General features: G+C 55.0%; 1 protein-coding gene across 2 annotated transcripts; it reads left to right on the plus strand.

The window, feature by feature from the left end:
• Positions 1-904: 904 nt before the first annotated feature.
• Positions 905-26,262, plus strand: TNKS1BP1 (tankyrase 1 binding protein 1). 2 transcript variants are annotated; one of them, XM_002821789.6, is made up of 12 exons: positions 905-1,050; positions 3,957-4,115; positions 5,209-5,842; positions 8,043-8,112; positions 12,040-13,395; positions 15,366-17,527; positions 23,077-23,443; positions 23,678-23,828; positions 23,959-24,095; positions 24,862-25,019; positions 25,303-25,375; positions 25,822-26,262. In XM_002821789.6, exons 2-11 carry the CDS (start codon positions 4,022-4,024, stop codon positions 25,361-25,363), a joined length of 5,190 nt encoding a protein of 1,729 aa, XP_002821835.3. In that variant the 5' UTR covers positions 905-1,050; positions 3,957-4,021; the 3' UTR covers positions 25,364-25,375; positions 25,822-26,262. The 2 variants fall into 2 exon arrangements, with proteins under 2 accessions (XP_002821835.3, XP_009244640.3); XM_009246365.4 differs by lacking the exon at positions 905-1,050 and adding an exon at positions 3,480-3,743.
• Positions 26,263-27,894: the final 1,632 nt, after the last annotated feature.

Genomic DNA, 27,894 nt, shown 5'->3' on the forward strand with positions numbered 1-27,894 from the left:
CAGCCGGGAAGCAAGTCTCGAGGTACATCCTGTTCTGTTCCCGGCTGGACAAGCATTGGTTTTCACCCGCCTCTGCCCGGATGGGCCACCTGAGAGTCTAGAAATGAGAGCTGATCTGATTAGGAAGTCTCTCCCAGTTACACTCCATTAGCCAACCAAGCTAGGGGGAGGCAGCTCTTGGCTGCATCTTTACCTATGAGTCAAGGGTCTTTCAAGGCTTTCGATAATGAAATCAGGATTGACTGTCCTTCCCGCAGCCGGGGGAGTAGAAACCTGAGCCTGGAGAGTCGGGGAGGATGAGCGTGTGTGTAGGGTGGTGGTGGTGGTTGCAGCCTGGTGGTGGTGCAAGAAAGTACGGAGTATATGTGAAGCTTTTGTTCTTACGGGAAGAAGGGGGGATACAAACTTCAGTGTAGGGAGGAACCCATGTCTGAGAAGGGGCCTAAAAGGAGATAAAGGTCACTAATGAGGAATGCGGAGCTGCCAGACTTCTTCACGGTGGCGCTAAATCTGAATTGACACAGGAGGATGGCCACGTTGCGCGCGTTCTCACCACGCAGGTGGTTGTACCAGGAAGCCGCTCCAGTCCGCCGGCGGCTACCTTCTTGCCGGCGTAGCTCGATGGTACTGTGCTCTGTGCAGGCGGCGGGGCCCGGGAGGGGCCGCCAAGGCAGTTTCTCTAGGCAGTCGTCTCGGTGGCCATTTTACCCGAGCGCGGCCGGCTGAATTGCATCAGTTTCGCCCCGGTGTGAGCCTGGGGCGGGCCCCTCATCTGCAAGCCTCATGAATAATTGAGTACTGGGCCGCGCCTGTTCGCCGACGGTGGGACGAATTCTGCACGGGCTTCCCACTCCCGGGTTCCACCGGCTCATGCATATTCATGAAGCGCCCTGGGGGCGTGGGCCTGGGCGGAGCTAGGGGCGGGGCCCCGCCGGGGCTCGCAGTGGCTTCGTCCCGCGGTGACGGCGGCGGCGGCGGTAGCAGCGGCGGCGGCGGCGGGGACTGGCATCGGGGCCCCGAGCCGAGCGGAGCCGGATCCCGGGCGAGCGCGTGAGTGCGCGGGGGCGGGCGGGCGAAGGAGGGGGCGGGGTCCGGGATGGGGCGGGGGAGGGGCATGGGAGGAGTGGGTGCTTTCCAGCCGACACCTCGGGTTGAGGTGGTGGTGGTCGGGGGTCACCAGGAAAGTTTGCAGGGGCCGGGGGCGCTGGGGACGCTGTAGGCCCGGGGGAAGGTGGCGCGTGTGCGCGGGGGCGGAGGGCGCATGGTTTGGAGCTCGTGCTGGCAGAGCCAGAAGAAAGGGGGGAGGGGGCGAGGGCTTGGGGCGGGGCCGGGGGCGGGCAGAGCCGCTGGAGGGACCCCTGCCTCCCCTTCCCCTGGGCCGCGCTAGCCCCCTCCCCCGGCTCTTTCGGCACGCCTCCAGCCACCCCAGTCCGCCCCCACCTGATCGACGTCTGCAGCCCACCGTCTGTTCGCCGGCTGCTTCACAGCCCGCTCACAGGTCCTCCGCTTCTGCCGCCACCGCCGCCCCCTCCTCCTCCATCCTCTTCTCCTCCTTTTCGGCTGCCGCCGTCCCTTCTGTGTCCAGAGCTCCCCACTGGGCCCCTCCAGACAGCCCATTGCCCGGGGCTGTTCCATCTTCCCGTTGGCCCTCCCTCTTTCCAGCAGTTTACGTGCTGTCCCTGCCGACCTCTCTAGCCTCGGATCCGGCTGGAGATCCTGGGGTCCATAGGGGCGACCCCGCCTGCGCCGAGTCTCCTCCGGGGCTGGAGCTGCCCAGCCCTTCTGGAGGCCTTATCTGCCAGGGGTCAGCTCGTCTCTACCCTGCTACCCTCTACCCCCTGGTCTCTTGGGGGTGGGGAGTGCTCAGAACCGCTGCGATTTTGCAGCTTCTGGCCACAGCCATGGTGGCCTTGGTCACCAGGGGCCCCTGGTTGGGGTCTCTGAGTTGCTGTGGCCACCTCCGCACCTGGGGACTCTGAGCCCGCCTTCATTGCTGCAGCCCCTCATACCGCAGAGGGGCCCATCAGAACCCCAGGTGAAAGGATTTTTTTGGTTCTGAGCCAATTCATTTCCATCTCCAACCACCCACACTATGTCCCTAGTAATAATGTTCAAGGACAAGGAAACAATCTTGTGTTTTAATTTTATTTTTTCTATCATGTGCCCCTCCCCCCACCACACTTGGTCTGGCTCTGCACAGTTATTCACCCACCCACAGTGGGCAGTCTTCCGTGGTGGTTGACTGACCAACGGGTTGACAGTACTGGGTTTCTCTACTGTCTTCATACCCTCTCCCATCTTTGAAACACCTGGGGCAGGGTCAGCGTTAGGGGAGGGGAGTTGGATTTTGCAGAGGTTGAGCACTGAGGGTCCCTTTTAAGGATTTGGTGCTGTCTTCCCAGACCAGCTGGAGTGGGTGACTTTAAGTGAGGCAATGCCCCTTGCAGGTTGAGAGGAGAAGTTTGGGTTGTCCTCAGGGCTCTGCATACCAAGTGAGGGAAACTTCCGCCTTGCATGAGAGGTGCAGGACCCTATCCCCCAGGGTCTCCATGTTTTTGTGGGTGGGAGAGTGCTTCAGGAGTCAGGATGGGAACTGAGGAGGTGGTGGAGTATCTGAAGAACAGGTGACAGGACTAGGGCCTGGGAGAGTGAAGGAATGGTCTGGGAATGCTGGTAGCCTGGGGTCAGGGAAGAGGAGGAGGTGGTTATCAGGGATGTTACCTCATTGGTGACACTGAATGGAATCACAGTAATAATAGGCAACATTTGTTGAACCCTTATTATGTGCTAGGCATTGTGCCAAGCCTATTTCATGTACTATTTCATGTAAGCCCCCTCAGGGTCTCAATAATCCCATTTTTCAGTTGGAGAAACTGAGGCTTGGAGAAGTCACATGGCTAGAAAGTGGTAGACCCACCCAGCATTGAATCTTGGTATATCAGATCCTGAAGCTCATGTGACAGGCTTCTACCACCGGGCTGTGCCTCTTGGTTTAATTTCTTCTGTCCCCCTCAGAACTCCTTAAAGCCAACCCTAGGCTGGTGAGTGAAGCCCACATAGCCCCTTTTCATAGGCTGTGGCTGCTCCACCCTGACTGTCTTGGAAGGTGGAGCCCCAGGGAATTTTCCCCCAAGTCACTCCACCCCCCGGATGTTCTCAAGCCCTGTCCCGTTCTCCCAGCCCAGGCCTGGGCCGGCTCCTCCTTCCTCTTGGCTAGGCCCTGGAAATCCAGTGGGAGGCCATTGCTATGGCAACAGGACTAGGCCCTGGCTTTACCTCATCAAATTCCAAGCTGAAGCCAAGCGATTGAGAAATTAAAGAAAAAAATATATTCCAGATGTTTACTTTTTATTCCTTATTTTTCCGTGTTTGGATGAGACAGCTCTGAGGGAGGGGAGAGTGGGGCAGGGCTGTGGAAGGAGAACAGGGAGAGGGGGGAGAAGGAACCACTCCCAGCTGCGGGAGGGAGGGAGAGAGGGAAGGAGGGTGAGCGGGAAGGGGGAGGCAGGCAGTGGGGCGGAGCCCAGGTTGGGGAGGAGCGGGTTTTTCCCGTCTCCCGTGAGGTGATTCACAGACAGACTTCATACTTTGCAGCTCTCTAGCTCTGCTTTGAGTAGACACCTCCAGCGGGGCCGTCCTACCCAAGGGGCACTGTGGGGACTTAAGTGGGGTGTCTTGGAGAGCTTGTCAGAGGAGGGAGCAGTGAGTGACTCCCTGAAGCGCTAGGACTTTGGGGTTAGGAGGTAAGAGTTGGGGAGGATCTTTGAAGAGTTGAGGATATGGCTGCTGGGAACCTCCCTTGACCTCCTCCTACCCTCCCCACCCCCCCTACCCCACCCCAAGTTGTCTCTTCCTGTCCCACACTCTGCCTGTGTTAGAAATAGGAGACTTCTCTCCGCTAAACCTACTGGCAACGCCCAACTCTTTTTTTCCTTCTCTTCTCTCTCTTTTCCTAGGTCTGCAGCCACCCCAGCTCATACCTCTCTGCCTCCCCGCTCTCAAGAAGGGTCTGCCGCATGTGATGAAAGTGTCTACTCTCAGGGAAAGCTCAGCCATGGCTTCCCCACTGCCCCGGGAGATGGAGGAGGAGCTGGTGCCTACTGGCTCTGAGCCAGGTACCAATGGGTACAGGGTGGAGGCGGGTGGCTGGGAGGGGGTGGGAAGGGCAGAGGCTGCCCCCTCTTATCTGTCTTAGGGGGTGGTTGAGTGACTATTCTGTTGAGATAGGGAAGGAGTACCAAGGCAGTGCAGGATGAGTTTGAAAGGTTCTCAGCTTCTCTTGAGACTCTTCAGAACTGTTTAGGATCATAAATCTCCAACAGGTGTAAGAGCAGATAGGGACCTTTGAGATTATATGGATCAAGCTGCATGCTTTGCAGAGGGGAAAACTGAGGCCCACAGGGAAAAATGGAGTGTACAAGTGGGAGTTTGAACCCAGACCTCCTGGCTCCTTGTGTAGACTCTTTTCTTATATTTAGCCGAATGTGTAGGAGGTACGAGATTCCATCAGGAGGATTGTGGACGAGGGTACTTCCAACTTCCAAGGTCATTTAGCTTTATATAGAAGGTAGACTTCTGGTCCTGTTTTTTTTTTTTTTTTTTCTTCCCATAGCAGATTTACTTTTGTTTGACTTGGGTCAGTAGTAAGTTTGCATTCCCAGTCACACACCAGATGACAGTGGGGAGGTGGCCTGGGAGTGTGCTGTGGCTGGGGGAGGAGGCAGCCTGGAGGCAGGATAGAGAAGCTCAGCTGAGATTGAAAGTTTACTATGGATGATAGAGAAGAGTGTCACGTAAGGTGAAAAAACTAGATTGGGAATATGGGGGTGCTGACTGCTTGATAGGGACAGGCAGGCATTTGTTTATTGGCTCATTTGTTCATTCATTCTTTTGTTTAATTATAACTTATGCTAGGGGCAAAATACAGTACAGGACGAAATAAGGTGCCAGGTGGGTCCTTAAATAGCTTCAGCTTAAAAGGGGAATTGGCTAAAACATTTTGGGAGTTTGAAGAAGGGAGAAGATGCTTTTGGGATGTGTGTAGAAAATCAAGGAAGGCTTCATGGAAGAGGTGGCATATGACTTGTGCCTCGAAAGACGTGAATATTCTTAAATTGGAGGGTGGGAGATGAGGTGGAACAGGAAACAAAGAAGTTCTGCTTCCTGGTTCTTCTGACAGCTCCCCCACCAACCCTTTCCTTTTGGTAGGTGACACTCGGGCCAAACCCCCTGTCAAGCCCAAACCTCGGGCCCTGCCTGCCAAGCCAGCCCTGCCTGCCAAACCCAGCCTGCTGGTGCCTGTTGGGCCTCGGCCTCCCCGGGGTCCCCTGGCTGAGTTGCCTTCTGCCAGGAAGATGAACATGCTGGCAGGACCCCAGCCCTATGGTGGCAGCAAGCGCCCCCTTCCCTTTGCACCAAGGCCTGCGGTTGAGGCCTCCACTGGAGGAGAAGCCACCCAAGAGACTGGGAAAGAGGAGGCTGGGAAAGAGGAGCCACCCCCTTTGACACCCCCAGCTCGATGTGCTGCCCCAGGGGGCGTACGGAAGGCCCCTGCCCCTTTCCGCCCAGCCTCAGAGCGCTTCGCGGCCACTACGGTGGAAGAGATCCTGGCCAAGATGGAGCAGCCTCGGAAGGAGGTCCCTGCCAGCCCTGACCGCCTGTGGGGTTCCCGCCTCACCTTTAACCACGATGGCAGCTCGCGATATGGCCCCAGGACCTATGGCACGACCACTGCTCCCAGGGATGAGGATGGCAGCACCCTCTCCAGGGGATGGTCCCAGGAGGGGCCAGTAAAGTTTCCAGCAGAGTGCCAGGAAGAGCACAGCAAGACCCCTGAGGAGAGGTGAAGGGTGGGAGGTTGTATATTTTGTGGCAGCCTGGAGGTCAGGTGGGGTGGGATTGGGTGGGGGCTGGGGACCAAGTGCATGGCCCCATATAGGGTTGTGACTTTTACCTGTAGATTGGTTGTGTGCTGTGAGTACAGGCAGATCCCGATCTAGGTCACAAATCATTCCCCGGCAGATGGTGTTATCATTACTGTATGCTTTTAAAGTTGTAGTTTTTCTTTACAGAGTTGATGCAGGTTTATGTTAGAGAGTTCAAATGTACAGTATAGAAGTTTAATAGACAATAGACTTTTTTTTTTTTTTGAGATAGTGTTTTGCTCTTGTCGCCCAGGCTGGAGTGCAGTGGTGCGATCTCGGCTCACTGCAACCTCTGCCTCCCAGGTTCAAGTGATTCTCCTTCCTCAGCCTCCTGAGTAGCTGGGATTACAGGTGTGGGCCACCACGCCCAGCTAATAATTTTTTTGTATTTTTAATAGAGTTGGGGTTTCAGCCTGTTGGCCTGGCTGGTCTTGAACTCCTGACCTCAGGTGATCCGCCTGCCTCGGCCTCCCAAAGTGCTGAGATTACAGGCGTGAGCCACCATGCCCGGCCAAGAAGTTTATTTTTAGTTTCTATATACTGAGAGCTGAGCACCAAACTTTGCCTCATTGGCATCCTGTTTGTTCAAGGGAGTATTAGATCCATTGTAGAGATGAGGAAACTGAGGCTCAAAAATGACTCCCATAGTCTCAGCAACTTAAGAGGCAGAGACAGATGTTTGTTTGATTCCAAATCCTCTGCTCTTAACTGCCAGCTCTTACAGTGGGCAGAGCAGTGTGCCAGTCCTGGGGTGGGGCTGCGTGTGTCAGGATGAGTAGGGCACAGTCTCTGCCTGTGAGGCGGAATCTGATGGGAGAGGTAAGAGAGGAACACATCTTTTTTTTTTTTTTTTTTTTTTTTGTGACGGAGTCTTGCTCTGTAACCCAGGCTGGAGTGCAGTGGCGCAATCTCGGCTCACTGCAAGCTCCACCTCCTGGGTTCACGCCATTCTCCTGTCTCAGCCTCCCGAGTAGCTGGGACTACAGGCACCCGCCACCACACCCGGATAATTTTTTTGTATTTTTAGTAGAGATGGGGTTTCACTGTGTTAACCAGGATGGTCTCGATCTCCTGACCTCGTGATCTGCCCGCCTCGGCCTCCCAAAGTGCTGGGATTAACAGGCATTAGCCACCGCGCCCGGCGAGAGGAACACATCTTGATGCCAGGCCAGCTAGTGTCTGCACAGAGATTTTGGCTGGTTGGAGATATTTGCATATGATACGCTTCTCCAGAGTTGCCACTAGTGTAAAGCAAGGCTGGCCAGGAGGTGCTTCTTGGGTAGTGGGCATGGGACATTGGAGGAAAAGGCTGAGGCATCTCAGGAGCCATCAGCTGCACAGAGGCTGTCCTTAGTGCTGGGAGAGCCAGCTTGAGGTATGGCTGGCTCCTTGGGCCTTTGACCGCTCTGCTGGGCTCCGAGACTCCCTTTCTCTTCCTACTGCTATGAAGGCAAGGGCTGGTGTGGTCTGGGCTGAGCGGGAAGCTGAGGGGCCCTGCCCTGCCCTGCCCTCTGGCCTTGCCCTTCTCTCACCTGAAAGTGTCTGGAGCCTTGGCCCCAGAGCTAGTCCTTTGCCTGTCCCAGACCAGGGTGCTGTGAGGTCACACTCTTGCCCAGGCTGGGTTCCACCCGCCATCTTCCTTCTCTCCCTCACTCCAAGTAGAGCTTAAGAACAACTTCAACCCTGGAAAATCACTCTTTCCTCTTCCCCTCCCCCACTGCAATTCTTCAAGAAGTATTGGCAGGGCAGCAGGACCAGCTGCACTCTTCCTGGCTAGAGGAGAACTTTAACTCCTTATGGGTGAAAGGAAAGAGGAGTTATCTTTTTAGGAGCCGTTGAGAGGTCTGGGCATCCAGGATGCTTTTCCTAAAGGAGCTGGGGAATTTAACCCTTCCTGCTCAGGTAGGGAATAAGCACTGTTTTCCAGGGCACGTGCTGAATGGAAAACGGACAGATTCTGTGTCCCTAATAGTTGCAGGCAGGGCTCAAGAGTAAATGACTAGGACGGTTTAACCTTTGGGTGCTGTTAAAGTTGAATTGGGAGACTCTCCCACATTTTTCATTCTGTGACAGACTCTAACATTCCGTGCCTCCATTTCCTGTCCTCGTCCCTCACAGGAGCCTTCCTTCCGACCTGGCCTTCAACGGGGACCTGGCTAAGGCAGCCAGCTCGGAGCTACCTGCTGATGTGAGTTATCCTCCGGTTATGAATCAGAATCACGTATTTTAGAGCTGGAAGGGTCATCTGAGATCATCTTTTTACTTTCCTTGTAGTTCAGATGGGGAAACTGAGGCCCATGGAGAGAGTGACTCACTGGAGGGCTGGACCTGGGATTTTTCGACTCCTGGGCCAGTGCTCTTGATCACCAAAGTGGCTAGGTGTGGTTAAGGCCATGAGGCCATTCATCATAAACAGTAATGGTAGTATCCACAGCAACTGCCATTGATTAAGTCACTACTATGTACTGGGCCTGTTCCGGGAACGTTAACTAACTCAATCCTTGTGATAACTCTGGCTAGTAGACCCAGTTAGTCCCATGTGAGAGATGAGAGCACCTGTGCTTACAAAGGGTAAGTAACTTAGGCTAAGGCAGGAGCTGCTGTGTCTGCCTCCCATGCTTTCCCTGGCTGGGCTGCCTTTTCTGGGTTCAGAAGAGGGGTGAGTCCTTTTGCTGAGATTTTCCCATCATACTCCTGTTCTTGAAGATGGTCAGCCTGCTTTCTTGAGTAAACAAGGTACAGGATGGCCCTTTTTGCTGATACAGCCCTTGCTAGCTGGAGATCTGACTTGATTCATTTGTCCATCCAGCAAGCAGTGACTGAGCGCCTGTTAGGAGCTGGATGTTGGGGATAGCTGTGAAGGTAGAGTAGAGAGTGCAGGGACGAGTGTGGTCAGGGAAGGTGTCACTGTGAAGGGCAGAGGCTGAGCTGTGTGCATGTCTGGGGAGCAGCATTCTTGGTAGAGGGCACAGCAAGTACAAAGGCATTGGTGCTTTCCTAGCAAGGAGGCCAGGATGTCTGCCTTGCAGTGAGAGAGGAGTTAGGTGGTAGTGAGGACCGATGGGTGGGGGGGTTGGCTTGTGTCAAGTCTCAAAGGCCTCTAGAAAGACTTTGGCTTGAGTGAGAGCAACAGGCCATTTGAAGGGTTTGCAGGAGAGGCATGGGATGCTGCTGTCTTAGTTGTGAAGAGTCACCTGGCCCACTGGATTAAGAATCAGTTGCAGGGAGGTAAGATCAGCAGCATGGACCAGTCAGGGGGCTGTTGGAATAGTCCAGGTGGGAGATGATGACGGCTTGGACCCTGGAGGTAGCCTACGGTGGAGATGGGGAGAAGTGGTTGGTTTTGGATAGAATTTGAAGGCATGGTGGAAAGGACTTTCAGATAGATAGCACAGAATCAAGGGTGACCCCAAGGCTTTTGGGGTCCTGAGCAACCGGAAGGATGGTTTCTGGTTGCCGAGACGGGGACTTCTAAGGGTGAAGCAGGATCGGGGGAGATGGGAGTTTGTTTTGTGGATTTGTTGAATTTGAGATAGTTTTCAGACATCCATGTGGAAACGTCAAGCGGATGGTTGGGTAGCCGAGTCTGGCCTTCAAGGGAAGTGAGCAAATTTGAAAGGAACACTTGGGAATTGTCAGAGTAGGGATGCTTGTGAAGACTGGCTGAGATTACTGAGAGTGGGGATGGTGCAGGAGGGGAGGGCCCGGAGGTACAGCCAAGGAGACTGGGAGGATAGTGAGAGAGTCCACCAAGTGGAGACAGCCTCCAGGACTGGGGGAGGGCGCCATCAGCTGTCAGATGCCACTGACAGGTCAAGTAAGGTAAGCACAGACAATTGGATTCAGCTCCAGGGAGGTCATCCGTGACCTTGACGAGAGTAGTTAGGTGGCAAGGTAAAGGAGAAAGCCTGTTTGGAGTGGGTTCAAGAGAGAAGGGGACAAGAAGAACTGTGGATATTAATAGTGAATGTAGACAGGACTTTCAAGAAAATGGATGGTAGCTAGTGAGTGATGTGGGGTCAAGAGTGGTTTTTTGGTTTGCTTTTTTGGCTTTTCAAGACAGAAGAAATTAGAGCAGTTTGTGTGCTGATGGAAATGATCCAGTAGAGAGGGGAAAAAAAAATCAATGATGCAGGAGAGAGAGGAGGGATTGACCTCAGCCCCAAGCGAGGACAGTGCCTGATAGCAGAAGGGGAGGCAGAGTGCTTGGGCTCCCATGCAGGAAGTGGGTGGTGTGTGTGTGTGTGGCGGTGGGGGGGGGGTTGTCGGGGGTTCTCTGCTGGTGGCCTCTGTGTTCTCAGGGAACAGGAAGCAAGGCCATCAGCTGAGAGAGGATTGGGGGAGGTGTGGAGGTCTGACGGGAGAAGATGCTAAAACATTGCCTGGGAGAGAATCATGGAGTGAATGGCAGGGGGAGTGCCGTGGGATTCTGGGCAGCTCTAGGGCCGGCTTGAGGTCAGCGGTGAATCTGGAGTGAGACCAGCTGTCACGATTGTGTGTTTTTGTCCAGCCACATGCAGCTACTCAGGTGCTGGGCTGGGATTGGCCCAGCTGTATTGGAGAGCTGTGTTTAAACAGGTTAAACAGTGTGATGAAGCAGATGAGGGAGTTGAGCGTTGGGTAAAAAGTGACGTTAATGGTGATAAGAAGAGAGGTGAGGATATGAGGGGAGTGGGGGACAATGAGAAAGAATTAGGGCTAAGGGGCTGTGCTACGAGAGGGGCTGAAAATGAGGGCGTTGGGGAAATAGAGTGAGCCGGTCAGATAGGTGGTGGGGATGGGCAGGTGGGATACTTGGGATTGAGATGATGCCGAGGTTGCAGCCACTGGTAAGGATGAGGTCTAGGGTGTGACCTTGAGAGGATGGGTCGCACAGTCACTGGGGAAGAGGAGGTCAATGACACAGGCTGGAAGGGTCGCATCTGGCTATGGAGATGACTGTAAGCTATCACAGCAATGATGGAGAGGGTTGCAGTGATGCAGCGGTTATGGTTTTCAAGGAATGATGGGTGCGTAAGGGTTGATAACAAGAAAGAATTGTGGGTTCTATAGTTTAAGGGCACGAGCTTTGAAATTAGAACGTTGCAGAGGGGAGTGAGCATGGAGGGAACAGAAGGGACCTTGAGAAGCAAGCAGGACCCTTTATTTTGCCCAGGCCTAGTAGGTGATGATGTGGGAGAAATAACTACATGGGAGAGGGCGGCCAGGGAAGCGTGACCTCTGCAGAGGGCAAAGGTCAGATGGAGCCAGACTCACTTCATTGTCTGGGGACAGGTGGAGTGCCAGGTGCTTGGTGCCTTGTTTGTCCCCCTCTTCTCTCCACGTCCTCCCCACTCTCTGCCGCCATCATCCCATGAGTCCTAGGCCGAGGGGCCAGTGCACACATTTCCCTTCACCCTCACCTAACTGGGAGATGAGCATTGTCGCCACCAGCCCTAATGTACCTCAGGGGAAGCTGAGGCTCAGAGAGACCAAGTGTCCGCCATACGTGAGGGAGGGCACATGCTGGTAAGAGGCAGTGCTGGGACGGCTCAAGCCAGGCGCTGTCACACCCCCCAGTGCCTTTTGCCTGGGTCCCATGGCCTTCCTGCTTCCTTGGCACCTTCCGTGCCACGAGGGGCACCCCCTGCATGCTGTAGCCACTCCCGCGAGCTGCTCTGTAGCTGCACTGCACCTCGAATCCTGCTTGGATGCGAAACCCTCTCTCCCCTCCCGACTCCCACGTGCTGAGGTGCTTCAAGAGCCAGATTCTCAATGTTCCTTTTCCCTTTATAAAGCAGGCGTTCTGGACCCCGAACTGTGACCTCTGAGGAGATCCTCAGATGAGCTTTGGGTTGAGTGGGTGAGGGGTTCCAACCACCTGAGATGGTAGGAATTATGCTTTGTGAATAAGGATAGGCGCATTCTGCGGGAGAAGGTCTAAAGGGGGCTCTGTGAGAAGTCCTGCCTTGAGTCGTCTGTGGGGCCCCTCCCAGCTATCCCAAGAGGACCCCCTCGGGTTCCAGTTTCCTCCTCCCAGCCTGGGAGAAGCTGACCTGGGGTCTGTGTGGGGTCAGAGGGGACCCTCCCCGCCCCGCTGAGAGGTGAGTGACGGCTCTTGATCTTTCTCTTGCAGATTTCCAAGCCCTGGATTCCCTCAAGTCCAGCCCCCTCCTCAGAGAATGGAGGCCCTGCCAGCCCAGGCCTCCCCGCAGAAGCCTCAGGCTCAGGCCCTGGCTCTCCCCATCTTCACTCGCCTGATAAGAGTTCTCCCTGCCACTCGCAGCTTCTGGAAGCCCAGAGTCCTGAAGCTTCCCAGGCTTCTCCCTGCTCCCCTGTGACTCCAACAGCTCCAAGTGCAGCCCTGCCTGATGAGGGCTCCCGCCACACCCCCAGCCCAGGGCTCCCTGCCGAGGGGGCTCCAGAGGCCCCCAGACCCAGCAGCCCTCCCCCTGAGGTCTTGGAGCCCCACAGCCTGGATCAGCCCCCTGCCACCTCGCCCCAGCCCGTGATCGAGGTGGGTGAGTTGCTGGATCTCACTCGGACGTTTCCATCTGGCGGGGAGGAGGAGGCCAAGGGAGACGCACACCTCCGCCCCACCAGCCTGGTTCAGCGCCGATTCTCTGAAGGTGTGCTCCAGTCACCCAGTCAGGACCAGGAGAAGCTGGGGGGTTCGCTGGCTGCCCTGCCCCAAGGCCAGGGGAGCCAGTTGGCCCTGGATCGTCCCTTTGGGGCAGAGTCCAACTGGAGCTTATCAGAGTCCTTCGAATGGACCTTCCCCACGCGGCCCTCGGGTCTGGGTGTGTGGCGGCTGGACTCCCCGCCTCCCTCCCCCATCACTGAAGCAAGTGAGGCTGCCGAGGCTGCTGAGGCTGGCAACTTGGCCGTTTCCAGCGGGGAAGAAGGAGTGTCTCAGCAGGGGCAAGGGGCCGGGTCAGCTCCAAGTGGGTCAGGAAGCTCCTGGGTGCAGGGGGATGATCCAAGCATGTCCCTCACCCAGAAGGGCGATGGGGAGAGTCAACCTCAATTCCCAGCTGTTCCCCTTGAGCCCCTGCCTACAACTGAGGGCACACCTGGATTACCTTTGCAGCAGGCAGAGGAGAGATACGAGTCGCAGGAGCCCTTGGCTGGACAGGAGTCCCCTCTCCCCCTGGCTACCAGGGAGGCAGCCTTGCCCATCCTGGAGCCAGTCCTGGGGCAGGAGCAGCCAGCACCCCCTGACCAGCCCTGTGTTCTCTTTGCTGATGTCCCTGAGCCTGGGCAGGCACTGCCTGTCGAGGAGGAGGCCATGACCCTAGACCGGGCTGAGACCACCCAACCCAGGACAGAGGCTCAAGACTTGTGTAGGGCGTCCCCCGAGCCTCCGGGCCCTGAAAGCAGCTCCCGCTGGCTGGACGACCTCCTGGCTTCACCACCACCCAGTGGTGGCAGTGCAAGGCGGGGAGCTGGATCTGAGCTGAAGGACGCACAGTCCCCAAGTACCTGCTCTGAGGTGAGAATGGGCATAGGGAGAGTGGGACTTCTGGGGACAGAGGCCAGGGCTTGGGTGGGCTTCATTCTTTGAACATGAATTTTACATGTCGAGAGCTTGGGCTGTGGTAGCGAGCAAGGCAGCTGTGGATCTGCAGATTGTAGCTCTGCAGAGCCACACAGGACGCTGTATGGGGTTTAGTGTGAGGCTCTATCCCAGCTCCAGCATTCGCTAGCTGATTGGTCTTGGGAAGAATGTACCTTAACTGCTGAGCTTCAGAGTGCTTTCCTGATAGTAGCATTGGCCTCTTAGAGTTATACTATGAGTAAATCGAAGTGGAAAGCTCTCGGCACAGTGCGTGGCAGGTGCCGAGTATTCAGTCTCTCATTATGGGAATATCGTTCAAGGCAAAACAGTGTAGCCATTTAGAGCGTGGGCTCCTGGGTTCATCTCCTGGCTCTGCTTTCCTTTGCCCAGGTGTGACCTTAAAAGAGTGACTTTTCTGCCCTCTGCCTCAGTTTCCACATCTGTAAAATGTGGATAACAAGATGAGCTCTACCTCCAAGGGTGCTGGCAAGGGTTCAATGAGCTGTAATGTCTAAAGTGCCAAGAATAGCGCCTGGCTCATCCTAAGTGCTTAAGAAGTGTTGGCTTTTACAAACGTTATTAACATTGAGCTCCAGACCTGCTTTGTAGACAGGCAGCTGGGCCTCAGAGGAGGCGAGCCTTGTGCAGTTACCCAGCAAGTTGGTGGCTGGGCCCGGGCCAGCGCCGTTTCCCGGCCCAGTGCCCTTTCTCCTACCAGGCTGCCTCTGAATTTAAGGGCCGGGGGCCAGGTGGCTTTTGAAATTTATTTCTTAAGCCGGGCCTGGGCTGTAAGGGGCGGGGCTGCAGGAAAGGAGGAGCCTGGGGGCCTCTGGGGGCTGGGGGGCGGGGAGAAGGAGGAGCAGGAAGGGGTTAAGCTGACTCCTGCAGTAGGTGTGTCTGTCCCGGGATGTGGGTGACTCAACTGGCTCCTGGGCGGGGCTGCCCAAGCTGCAGCTGCTCCGGAGGGAGCAGGGCCAGGGTGAGGGAGAGCCAGCGCCAGAGCCGTCGGACAGGTCCCAGCGCGGGGAGCAGCCCAGCCCTATCCCTGCGCCTGTCTGGCCGCACCCACCAGCCCCAAGGCAGGTTGGGGGCGGGGGGCCATGGCCCAGCCCGGGGATGGGGAGGCCAGCATGTCTATCCTGGAGCGGCTGCTAGCCAACGCTGCGCTGAGGGATGAGGCTGGCCGGCTCCGAAGCCCTGAGCCCAGGGCTGTCCCGCCCACAAGGGTGAGTCAGGGAGCGTGAGGTGGGGGGTGGGGTGCAAGAAGCCCTGGCTAGGATTTTCCCCTGTGCCAGAGGCTGCCCTTCCTGTCTTTCCTGGGCCAGGGTGAGGGCTGAGAGGTCTTCCTGGGGAAGATTGAGCAGACGGCACTTTGGCTGGGGAAGAAGGGCCTGGGTACTTATAGGAGGACAGGGGTCAGATGGACATGGGGGAGGACGGGCTGGAAAAGCTGTCATGGGTGTTGGAACCTTGCCTTGCAAGGCAAGTCGCAGAGAGGCTTTGAATCTTGACCTCTCCTAATCAAAAGGAAAGTGCACTGCCCGCCATTCCTGTGTGAAGACCACTCCTCTCCTGGCTGTTGGCCAAGTATTGCCCAAGAGTTGTAAACATGACCATGGGACCATCGATTGAGTGCCCACTGCATGCCAGGCACTGTGCTGAGTGCGTGGCCTAAATGATCTCATTTAATCCTCTCACACCAGCCCCATGCAATAGGAATTATCCTCGTTTAAGGATGAGGATGCTGAGACCCAGAGTGGTTAGGTGATTTGCTCGAGGTCACACAGCTTTCTGTTGCCAAAGTGGGGCTTTCAGGCACTAGGCAGCGCTGACTATGCTGGATTGACTCCCACCCCGATTGAATCTAATCGTTTCTTTGTCTGTTTTTTTTTTCTTATTCCCAGGGACTCCTTGGCTGGTCCCAGAAAGATCTGCAGAGTGAATTTGGGATCACAGGAGACCCACAGCCCAGCAGTTTCAGTCCTTCCAGCTGGTGTCAAGGTGCTTCTCAGGACTATGGCCTTGGGGGTGCAAGCCCTAGAGGAGACCCAGGTCTCGGAGAGAGGGACTGGACCAGCAAGTATGGGCAAGGAGCAGGGGAAGGGAGCACTAGGGACTGGGCCAGCAGGTGTGGCATCGGCCAGGAGGAGATGGAGGCCAGCAGCAGCCAAGACCAGAGTGAAGTGTCTGCCCCAGGGGCACTCACAGCCCAGGACCGGGTAGTTGGAAAGCCAGCCCAGCTGGGCACTCAGCGGAGCCAGGAGGCAGATGTTCAGGACTGGGAGTTCAGAAAGAGGGATTCCCAGGGCACTTACTCCAGCCGGGATGCGGAACTCCAGGACCAGGAATTTGGGAAGAGAGATTCACTGGGTACTTACAGTAGTCGAGATGTAAGCCTCGGGGACTGGGAATTTGGGAAGAGAGATTCTCTGGGTACTTATGCCAGCCAAGATGTCAACGAGCAGGGCCAAGATTTGGGGAAGAGGGACCACCGTGGCAGGTACAGCAGCCAAGATGCCGATGAGCAGGACTGGAAGTTTCAGAAGAGAGATGTGTCACTCGGCACCTATGGCAGCCGGGGTGCGGAGCCACAGGAACAGGAGTTTGGGAAGAGCGCTTGGATAAGGGACTACAGCAGTGGTGGCAGCTCCAGGACCCTTGACGCCCAGGACAGAAGCTTTGGAACGAGACCCCTGAGCTCTGGGTTCAGCCCCGAGGAAGCCCAGCAACAGGATGAGGAATTTGAGAAGAAGATTCCAAGTGTGGAAGACAGCCTTGGAGAGGGCAGCAGGGATGCTGGCCGGCCAGGAGAGAGAGAATCAGGGGGCTTGTTCAGTCCTAGCACTGCCCACGTGCCGGATGGGGCACTCGGGCAGAGAGACCAGAGCAGCTGGCAAAACAGTGATGCTAGCCAGGAGGTGGGAGGGCATCAGGAGAGACAGCAGGCAGGGGCTCACGGCCCTGGCAGTGCTGACCTGGAAGATGGGGAGATGGGAAAGCGAGGCTGGGTCGGTGAGTTTAGCCTCAGTGTTGGCCCCCGGCGAGAGGCAGCATTTAGCCCAGGGCAGCAGGACTGGAGCCGGGACTTCTGCGTCGAGGCCAGTGAGAGGAGCTATCAGTTTGGCATCATTGGCAACGACAGAGTGAGTGGTGCTGGCTTTAGCCCTTCTAGCAAGATGGGAGGTGGTCACTTTGTGCCTCCTGGGAAGACCACAGCTGGTTCGGTGGACTGGACTGACCAGCTGGGTCTCAGGAACTTGGAAGTGTCCAGCTGTGTGGGTTCCGGGGGCTCGAGCGAGGCCAGGGAGAATGCCGTGGGACAGATGGGCTGGTCAGGTGGCCTGAGCTTGAGAGACATGAACCTGGCCGGCTGTTTGGAAAGTGGAGGGTCTGAAGAGCCCGGGGGAATCGGAGTTGGGGAGAAGGACTGGACTTCTGATGTTAATGTGAAGAGCAAAGATTTGGCTGAGGTCGGGGAGGGAGGAGGCCACAGCCAGGCCAGAGAGAGTGGCGTGGGGCAGACTGACTGGTCAGGTGTGGAGGCCGGAGAGTTCCTTAAATCAAGAGAACGTGGAGTTGGACAGGCAGACTGGACACCTGACCTTGGGCTGAGAAATATGGCCCCAGGGGCAGTCTGCAGTCCTGGAGAGCACAAAGAGCTTGGGGTGGGCCAGATGGACTGGGGTAACAATCTGGGCCTGAGGGATTTGGAGGTGACCTGTGACCCAGAGTCTGGAGATTCTCAGGGGCTACGGGGATGTGGAGTGGGGCAGATGGACTGGACCCAGGACTTGGCGCCCCGGAATGTGGAGCTCTTTGGGGCTCCGAGTGAAGCCAGGGAGCATGGGGTGGGTGGGGTGAGCCAGTGCCCAGAGCCCGGCCTGAGGCACAATGGCAGCTTGTCTCCTGGCCTGGAGGCCAGAGACCCCTTGGAGGCCAGGGAGCTGGGGGTTGGTGAGACAAGTGGGCCAGAGACCCAGGGTGAAGATGACTCCTCGTCTTCCTTGGAGCCACACCCTGCAGACCCTGGAATGGAAACAGGAGAAGCCCTCAGCTTCGGAGCCAGGTAATGAACGGAGCCCCATCCCGAGTGTGGGAGGGAACATGTGAGGGCTGTCCAAGAAATCAGAACCTTTCTGAGGAGGGAAGAAACAGTTTTTCCTGAGGACTTTTAGTGTTTGGGTAATTGAGACATTTTGGACTAAGAATTTTTAATTCTACTTAAAAAAAATTGAAATATGATATACAGGTGAGTTCCTTTTCTGAAGGATGACTAATGTGTTACTTTTGCAACCCATGTTTGAGCTTCCTTGGTGATTTGGAATTGTGACTGTGACGGAGGAAATGGTGCATGTCATAGCTTGGATGGTTTCTGATGGGTTCTACTCTTGTACACAGTAGCCGTTCCCCAGGCCTCTCAGCCCTGAAGCCACAGGTGTTTTCATAGGCATAGGGCAGAGAATTCCGTGTCTTCTTGGCCGGGGCCACCACAGCCAGGAGTGGAGTGGACAGTGGCACCCACGGGTTCTCAAAGAGGTTAGGGACTTGGTGCTTCTTGCCTGTCCTATCATAAAGCCTGGAATAGCAAGTTCAAGAACCCGAAGGGTATGGGGACCTGGCCCCATGAGCTTGGCCTCTATGTGCAAATTTGCTGAAAGAGCTTTCCAAAGGCTTTGCAAGCCAAGCACAATCTGTTTCATGGATGTTTTAAAACCAGCTGAGATGATTTTGCAGCTGAGAAAGGTGCTAAAAAGGCATTGCATCCGTTTTGTTAACATTTCCATCCATTGAGATTTGCTTTTATTCCCTTTAGTGAGCAGAAAATGGTACCTTTTCCAGCCCCACAGTGGGAGCTTCTCACTGGGTGTGTGGGGCAGGGGCTTTTATAAGTGGAAGGGGTTGGTGGTGGGAGGAGAGGAGCAGGAAGGGGCTAGAGAGCATCATGGTGGTCTTGGGGAGTCAGGAGAGGCATTTGGGATGGAGGAGGAGAAGGGAGAGAGGAAGATGGGCCCAGGGAGATGCCCAGGGTGGTTTGAGGAAGGGGAGCTTCCTCATGACTCAGGCTGTTGATGGGGTGGTGGTGGAGCACAGGGAACCGCCGAGGCTGCATTGAGGACTGCAGGGAAGAGGGGAGGGTGCAGGACTAGGTGTCGGGAGGCCCTTGTGGTCCTGGGCAGGTTGCTGGGCTCTGAGCCTCAGTTTCTCAGGGTTTGACTCAGGAAGTGCAGAGTTCCAGCTTTAATGTTCCTGGTGCAGGGGAGAGTCCAGGCTTGGCGTGGTTGTTCCTGATTTCTTTTCCTGGGACTCATAGAACTTTGCATGCCCCATGCTTAACCACACATCTTACCTCATTGATGTTCACAGCTGCTCTGTGAAGCAGGAAAGTGATTTTTATCCTCTCCGCTGGAGGGTGGAAAGGTGGTGTGACCCCTTAAGGGCAGAGTCAGGAGTACCTCTTTCTCACTTGTATGTGTTAACTGCTTTAAGGTGTGGCCGTTGTGGGACATGCCCCCCTGCCCCGCCAGCGCCCCCCCACAAGCTCTCTGCCTTTCCGTTCTGTGTGGGGTGGCTCTTAAGAAGTGGAAAGTGATCATCTTGTTCCCTTAGTTTAGGATGGAGGGAGGTGGGGCAGGGATTGCGGTGGGACTAGGTTAGGGGAAGAGGAGGATAGTGTCAGAGAAGCAGGGAAGCACTGATTCTCTGAGCTTTGGTCTCATTGTGTCTTTAAAGCACCCAGGCTTTTGTGATTGTGTTACTATAATCTGGCCAGTGTTGACTTTAACCTGAGTTCAGGGGTTGGCCGTGATGCCATACAGGTGAGCCTCATTGTATGCAACAGAAAGCGTGGCTCCTAACAGAAAGCATGGCTCCTCAAAAGCCGAACAGAAACAGTTGATTTAGAGAGGAGTTTGAGGGGCTTGTTTGAATTTTATGCTTTCGGGCAGCCTTTTCTAAAATGTGTCCTAAAGAATACCAGTCTGTGAATATGTTTGGAAAATGCTGGGTACTCTGTGGCCATACAGAAGACTTAGTCTGTATATTAGCATATATTAGTACCTTAAAGACAAGTAATGCAGTATTTTCCAAGCTAATTTGGCTAATGTCCAAGAACCTAGTGTTCTGTGCAGGGAAATTCTGATGTAGGGAAATTCTACACTATGGGCACTTTCTCTTTTTTTTTTTTTTTTTTTTTTTTTTTTGAGATGGAGTCTCGGTCTATCGCCCAGGCTCCCAGCCTGAAGTGCAATGGTGTGATCTTGGCTCACTGCAACCTCTGCCTTCTGGGTTCAAGTGATTCTCCTGCCTCAGCCTCCTGAGTAGCTGAGATTACAGGCACACATCACCACTCCCGGCTAATTTTTGTATTTTTAGCAGAGATGGGGTTTCATCATGTTGGCCAGGCTGGTCTTGAACTCCAGACCTCAGGTGATCCACCCACCTCGGCCTCCCAAAGTGCTGGGATTACAGGGATTACAGGCATGAGCCACCATGCCTGGCCCACTATGGGCACTTTCTCTTTAAAGAAAATTTTGGAGGTTCCCTTTGTAACGAGAAGTCCTTGAGAATAGCTCAGAGGGGTCTGGCTCTGGGTCCATCTGCCAGGCTTGTATTCTGATTCTGTCACCACCTCTGTGACCTTGGGCAAGTTTGTTCTCTTCTGTGGGCCTCCGATTCCTCGTCTGTAAGTTGGGAGTAACTTACTCCCAGTACTCATGGGGTTTTGTTAATTGGTCCTCACAAAAACTAGGGAAACTGAGACCCAGAGAGGCAGTGTGACTTGCACCGGTTCCCACGGCTGGTGGCTGTGGGTTCTTCTTGTCCGCCTGGGCCCAAGCCTTGCAGTCTCCTCTGGGCACCCTCCCTGTCGCTGTGGGGTCAAGGTCAGCTGCTGTTTCTCTAGACACATCTTTCCATCTTCACCCCTCCCTCATTTCAGGTCTCAGAACACTGGGATATTCACGTTTTGTAGTTCCAGCGCCATGTTTGCCTCTGGAGCAGTGGTGGAGGATGGGGTGGGATACAATCTTGGTCCTCAGGGTACTCTAAAGTTTAGACCAGGTGAAGGATGTAGATGGCGACAAGATGAGGCACATCCTCTCTGGCCAGGGACCCGTGTTGAGGATGATAATGACTATCCTAATAATTTGTTGTATTTGTCAAGTGCTAACTATGTGTTAGGCACATATTTCTGCCAGCAAACTAGAACAGTTTATGTACTTTTATTATCCCCATTTTACAGATAAAGAAACTGAGGTTCAGAGTGGGACAAGTAACTTGTGGTCAAAGCCACAGGCATAGGAGGAGACAGAGCCTAGCTGTGTCCTGGAGTGGCAGGACTCAGTCCCTGTGTTCCTAATTACCCCTCTTTCCTGCTCCCGTGCCGGGAGGGGCTCAGCTTGTATGTGATCTGGGTGCTTAGGGGTAGAAAAGCTGCTTCTAAGGTGGGGTGAAGGGCAAGTGGGGTTTAGTCCGGCGGGGTGGACGTAGCTGCACTTTCTTGGGCTTTCCCCACTTGCCACTCTCCGCTCCTCAAGGCCACCTCCAGAGCTCACTGACCTCTGCCTGAGTGGCTTGGGCCACCTCTCGCCTTAGGAGTGGATTTTTTTTTTTTTTTTTTTTTTTAAGGAGTTTTGCTCTTGTTGCCTGGGCTGGAGTGCAGTGGAGCGGTCTTGGCTCACTGCAACCTCCACCTCCTGGGTTCAAGCGATTCTCCTGCCTCAGCCTCCCAAATAGCTGGGATTACAGGTACCTGCCACCATGCCTGGCTAATTTTTATATTTTTAGTAGAAACAGTTTCACCATGTTGGCCAGGCTGGTCTGGAACTCCTGAACTCAGGTGATCCGCCTGTCTTGGCCTCCCAAAGTGCTGGGATTACAGGCATGAGCCTGGGCATTTTACATCTCTTTAGCTCATGGGGCCTGCCCTTAGTCTTCTTTTGCCACACCCCAGGGAGAGGCTTTGGGCCTGGCCTCTGTAGTCTGGGTGGGGTGCTGTTGCCGCCCCCTCCCTCCAAATCCTCCCTGATTTTGAGCTGGCTTTGGCCCCCAGCCAGGGCTGCTCCCAATTCTGCTGCCTTGCTGTACTTCTGCTGCCGCCACTGCCTCCTCCCCCAATGTCTCTCCCCAGACAACTTTAATTTCCATCTGTCAGCAGGTTGTGGAAGGACAGACTGCCACTCATGCTCTCTCTCCCTGCACCCTCTTTCTGCTTGGTATTGACTCACCTGCCCCGCTTTCCTCCTGCTTTAATCCCAGTGGGAACCTGGGGCCTGGCTTCCGGGCACTGCTGTGCCAGCCTTTCCCACACCTCTGTGCATGGTATGAGTGTGGGTGGGGGGTGGGGGCACGGGGATGCGCGTGTTTGTGTCAGGTGTGGCTCTGTGCCATGCCTGTAGATGTGGTGGGTGCGAGGTCCATCTTGGGGAGTGACAAACAGCGCACAAGCTCTCTGCCTGAGTGTGTGTGATGAATGTGAATGTGTCTGTCATTTTGGGGAGTGGCCGCTGGACCGGGTGGGTAGTATGAGTTAGTGAGAGAGTGTGTGGTGTGCTTGTGCCGTGTTTGTATTTTGTTTTCAGATGGGGTCTTGCTATGTTGCCCAGGCTGGTCTTGAACTCCTGGGCTCACGTGATCCCCCTGCCCTGGCCTCCCAAGTAGCTGGAATTATAGGCGTGAGCCGTGCACCCCGTGTCCAGCTGCATTGTGTTTTGAGGAAGCAGTAGACAGAAGATGCATATGCTGCATGGAGGTCCAAGGTGACCCAGCCCCTCATTTGCTTGGCAAACATTTGCTTAGTCCGGCGTGTAGCCAGGCTCTGGGTCAGGTGCTGGGGGCATAAAGGCAGAAAGGGCCCTGTTTTTGCCCTTGAGGACCTCACTGACAGGCTATGGGAACAAAGAACCACAGGACAGAAGCAGGATTGGAGCCCAGGGCTGGTAGTGCCGAGGCGGCCATGGTGGCTGGGAGGGGCAGGGCAGCTTCGGAAGCGGAACTGAACCAAGGGGACAGTACCACCAGGGACAGTGTTGTGCGGGGAGCTTTCCAGAAGAGGGAGCAGCTCGTTCAAAGCCAGCAGCATGTGAGGGCCGGGTGTCTTCTGATGGTCCCTGGTTGCTCTGTGAGCCTGGGGAATGAAGAGGCATAACGTGGGGACTGAAGACAACATGAGTCCGGAGAGGCAGGTGGGCCAGTACCTGGCTCACCCCAAGGAGTGTGACTGCCCGAGCATGTGGCCCTGGGAGGGAACACATTGCTAGCATGCAACAGCAGCAGGAATAATGGTGGCTCCTTCTGGGGTGCGTGCTGACCAGGACTGTGCTAAGTGCTTTAGATTTTTCTTGACTCTGTGCAGTTAGAGAAGCCTGAGCTGTTTCCAGGGGAGGGGGCTCACCCAAGGTCTCAGGGATTTGAACCTGCCAGACTGGCTCAGCTCTTCACCTGTGTGCTGTGTTGCTCAAGGCCCCAGCCGTGTCCTTCTTGAAGGAGTCTGGAAAAAGCATGAGGAGGAGGGCAAGGGAGAGTTTGGGGGCTGCGGGAAGGAGCTTGTGAAGTAGGCTTCAGGGCAGGGAGATGGGGCCTCATGATGATCTCGTTCTCTCTCTGTCCCCTTTACAGCCCTGGCAGGCGCCCAGCCCGCCCCCCACCCTCCGGCTCCCAGGGCCTGCTGGAGGAGATGCTGGCAGCCAGCAGCTCCAAGGCGGTGGCTCGGAGGGAGTCAGCGGCCTTGGGCCTTGGGGGCCTGTTGGAGGAGGAAGGAGCCCGGGCAGGTGCTGCCCAGGAGGAGGTGCTGGAGCCTGGCAGGGACTCTCCACCGTCCTGGAGGCCCCAGCCTGATGGTGAGGCCAGCCAAACAGAAGATGTGGATGGCACCTGGGGCTCTTCAGCAGCCAGGTGGAGCGATCAGGGGCCAGCACAGACTTCTCGGCGACCCTCCCAAGGCCCTCCTGCCAGATCCCCCAGTCAGGACTTCTCCTTCATTGAGGTCAGTGGAGGGTGAGCCCAAGACAGTGGGTGGGTGAGGGCGATGCAGCCAGAGCCCCATTCGTGGAGCTTCCCTGAGCAGTCCCAGTCCAGGAGGCAGAAAGCGCGTTGTAGGTGTGTCATGTGAACGTGAAGCTCCAGCTGCAGGAGGGGTCCAGCTCCTGGTCAGCTACTGTTGAGGGGCTCCCGTGGGATGAGGCAGCAATGGCAGTGGTGTCACCATTGTCCCGAGCAGGACACCGAGATCCTCGACAGTGCCATGTATCGGAGCCGTGCCAACTTGGGGCGCAAGCGTGGGCACCGGGCCCCGGCCATTCGGCCTGGGGGTACCTTGGGCCTGTCAGAGGCAGCAGACTCGGACGCACGCCTGTTCCAGGACTCTACGGGTAGGGCTGATGTATTATTTGGTGATGTCTCTTGATCTCTGGGGCATTAAGCCAGGCTTTTGCAGGGGCTATGGGTTCGGGGAGTCTGGGTGTGCTGCCTTTTCTGAGCCCCTTTCCTGGGCCTTTGCAGAGCCACGGGCATCTCGGGTGCCGTCTTCAGATGAAGAGGTAGTGGAGGAACCTCAGAGCCGCCGGACACGGATGTCCTTGGGCACCAAGGGGCTGAAAGTCAATCTCTTTCCTGGCCTCAGCCCTTCAGCCCTGAAGGTACCATCTGATCATTAAGCAAACATGTCCAGCCATCTGGCCAGGTGGCCACCTTGCATGCTGTCTTTCTTCTCTCCATCCATCAATTCATTTCCCTGTCCCCCTCTCCCATTCCTCCTCTCACTCTCCTCTCCATCGAGGGCTCCAGAAGATCCCTTTGTGCCCCACTGGGCCCTGTGCTGTGTGCCAAATGGGATGGAAAGAAGAACAAGACGTGTTCTTGTGCTGGAACCTCAGGGGCAGTGGGAGACATGATGCCCATAATTAGCCTGGATGAGGGAAGAAGTTCAGGTGTGCCTGAGGAGAGGCACAGATAAGGGCTGGGCCTGTTCAGAGAAAGAGGAGTTATTTCCTAACAGCAGAGTGGAGGGGAAGGGGAAGGGAGGGTGGATTGGAGAAGGCCTCTTGTAAGTATTTGATCTTAGCCGGCGGCAGGCACAGGAGTTGGCTCCTGGAGCCAGGGTGGTGGAGTGGCATCGCAGGCAGAGGGAACAGGGGTGGGAAGTCATCACTGGCTTTATCCCACCCAGTTTGTCTGAGTTCAATCCTGCCATATCTTTTTGAGGACAGAAAGGTGTGCAAGGCATAGCTCAGTTCTGCGGGAAGTGCATCTCTAAGTGACTTCCCATCCTTGGGGGTGAAAGGACTGCAGAGGGGTCTCTGCTTGATTCTGGGGACTGCACACTCTTGAGATAAGGTCTCACCCCCTGAGAATCCTACTGCCTGTCCCTCTACTATCTTATCTGCGTCTGGACTTGTTTCTCAGGCCAAGCTGCGCCCCCGGAATCGCTCAGCTGAGGAGGGGGAGCCGGCCGAGAGCAAGTCGAGCCAGAAGGAGTCCGCGGTCCAGCGTTCAAAATCCTGCAAGGTCTCAGGGCTGGGGAAGCCCCTCACGTTACCTCCCAAGCCAGAGAAATCCTCAGGGTAGGTGACCTAAGCTCTGGCCATCTGCTGATCTCACTGTATTACCCTGATGAAAAGGGAAACTCTCACTTCACAGAAGAGGCAAACTGAGGCTCAAAGAGGAGCCTCAATCGGACATGCCCCAGATGAACGGTATGAAGATGGTGTCAGAATTCGGGTCCCTGCAGCCAGGCCCCAGACTGCCTCTTCTGGTTAGAGGGTGGTTTCTGTCCCTATCTCGTCTCCTTGTTTTGTTCAGTTTCCTCAAAGTTTGCATTCTGGACCTTTGCCGTCTGCCTCCTAGGTCAGAAGGATCGTCGCCCAACTGGCTTCAAGCCCTGAAACTGAAGAAGAAGAAGGTCTGAGAAGTCACTGAGGTGAGGACCAGTTCCTGGGCTTGGATCCAGTCTGAGGAGGGCCTGCCCTGGAGGCTTGGGAGGCCTCGTGCCCCTTCTGTCCCTTAGCTCCCGCCCCTTTCTGTGCAAGGTTAGAAACAGCAGGTGAAGCCAAGCTCCAGAGACTTGGTAGGCCCTTGGCTCCTCTAGATTTTGTCCACAGGGAGGTCAGGGTGTTGTCTGGCCTGGTATGGAAGAGGAGGAGGGCTACCATCCTAGCCTGCCTCCCTGTGCTCAGGGACAGTCCCCCCATGCTCCCTGGCTGGACGGAGAGTGGTCAGCCAGCCCTTCTGGTCTGGGACCCTGCGGGCACTTACCAGGCTCTGTGACCAGGCTTAGCTGGGAGCACCAAGATGGGTGTAGGGGAGAGGAAGCTGAAGCCTCCACAGTGTCCTTCCCTGATGTCTTTTCCTCCCTTCCCATTGCAGGTTCTTCCTACCTGGCAGTCTCAGGCAGTGCCCATTCCTGTGGGGTCCCTGGGTGAGGAGACGGCTGGAGCCCCACCATGCCCCAGGCTGTAGCCTCTGTCCCCCTCCACCTCTGAGGAGCGTCTGGGGAGGCACATTTATGCACTTTGTATCACCTTCTGAACTCTCCCCACACCTTCCCTTCCCCAGATTTCATCACTAGTGGTTGAAGGTTTTGTCCCTTCCTCTCCTCCTTCCCTCTCCCTCTCTGCTTCCTCCTCCAGCCTCCCTTGGGTTTTCTTTTGATACCAATTTATAGCATTTTTTATAAAAGCCTTTGATTTTTATAATGGGTGGGACTGTACCCCTGCCTCACCCCAGGTCTCCCTCTGCCCCGCCAGGTACCCCACAGAGACCAATGACATTTTGCCACTTGAAACAATAAATAAAGTTTTTTGGGAATTGGTGCTGTCCAGGTGGTGGTGCGTGGTCATGGCTGCCCATCTCCTCTTCCAAGGCTGTAGTTGGAAAATGCTGATTCCCACTCTGCCCCGCTAGGGGCTCACTCTGACACTGGATGTGTCACTTCCCTTTCACTTACATCACTGAGAAGGGTATATTGTTTACAATAGGCTGATCAAGAATTCAGACACCCCCTAAATCTTAGTAGTTTAACACAAAAAGGTTTATATTTCATCCATGACACAGTCCAGGGTGGGCTGGTGATAGGGGCACTCTGCACCTTGAAGTCATTCAGAGCCCAGGCTCTTTCCCTGTTGTGGCTCGGCCGTCTTCAGGGCTTGGAGTCTTCTGCCACATCTAATGGAGAAAGGGGGAATCTTTTGTGGGAGACACTCTGAGTCCATTCAGGCTGCTGTAACAAAATACTGTAGACTTGGATGGCTTATAAACAACAGACACCTATTTCTCACAGTTCTGGAGGCCAGGAAGCTGAAGAACAAAGCACTGACAGATTCAGTGTCTGGTGAGGACCTGTTTTGTGGTTTATAGAAAGTGCCTTCTTGCTGCATCCTCACATACATGGTAGAAGGGACAAGGGAGCTCTCTGGGACCTCTCTTATAAGGGCACTAATCCTATTTGTGAGACCTGCAACCTCATGAACTAAACATTTCCCTTTTTTTTTTTTTTTGAGATGGAGTCTTGCCCTGTCACCGAGGCTGGAGTGTAGTGGTGCAATCTCGGCTCAGTGCAACCTCCGCCTCCCAGGTTCAAGTGATTTTCCTGCCTCAGTCTCCCCAGTAGCTGGGATTACAGGCGCTCACCACCACACCTGGCTAATTTTTGTATTTTTAATAGAGACGTGGTTTCACCATCTTGGCCAGGTTGATCTTGAACTCCTGACCTCAAGTGATCTACCCACCTTGGCCTCCCAAAGTGCTGGGATTAAGGCCTGTGCCACCATGTTTGGAAAAGGCCTCTCTTCCTAGTAGCACCTTAGAGGTTAGGAATTTAACAACATTTAACAAATGTTGTGCACAAACATTCAGACCATGGCTTTCTACCCATCTAAAGTCTCATCTTAATATTATCTAATGCTGGGTGTGGTGGCTCACACCTGTAATCCTAGCACTTTGGGAGGCCAAGGTGGGCGGATCACTTTGAGGTCAGTAGTTCAAGGCCAGCCTGGCCAACATGGTAAAACCCCATCTCTACTAAAGGTACAGAAAAAAAATAAAATAAAAAAGCATAGTGGTGTGTGCCTGTAGTCCCAGCTACTCAGAAGGCTGAGGCATGAGAATCACTTGAACCTTGGAGGTGGAGGTTATAGTGAGCTGAGATTGCACCACTGCACTATAGCCCGGGTGACAGTGAGACTCTGTCTCAAAAAAAAAAGATACGGATGAGACTCAAAGCGTAATTCATAATTCATCCTGAGGCAAAATGTTCTCCAGCTGTGAACATGTGAAATATGTGCTTCCAAAATACACTGGTGGGGTAGGTAGGCATAGGATAGACATTCTCATTCCAAAAGGGAGAAATAGGAAGGAAGGGGTAACAGATCCCTAGCAAGTGCAAAACTTTAAGGCTGGAAAATAGTCATCTTTGACTTGAGGCTCTGCCCTCTTAAGTCC

The sequence above is a fragment of the Pongo abelii genome, chromosome 9 (genome assembly GCF_028885655.2).
Source record: "Pongo abelii isolate AG06213 chromosome 9, NHGRI_mPonAbe1-v2.0_pri, whole genome shotgun sequence".
Classification (NCBI taxonomy): domain Eukaryota; kingdom Metazoa; phylum Chordata; class Mammalia; order Primates; family Hominidae; genus Pongo; species Pongo abelii.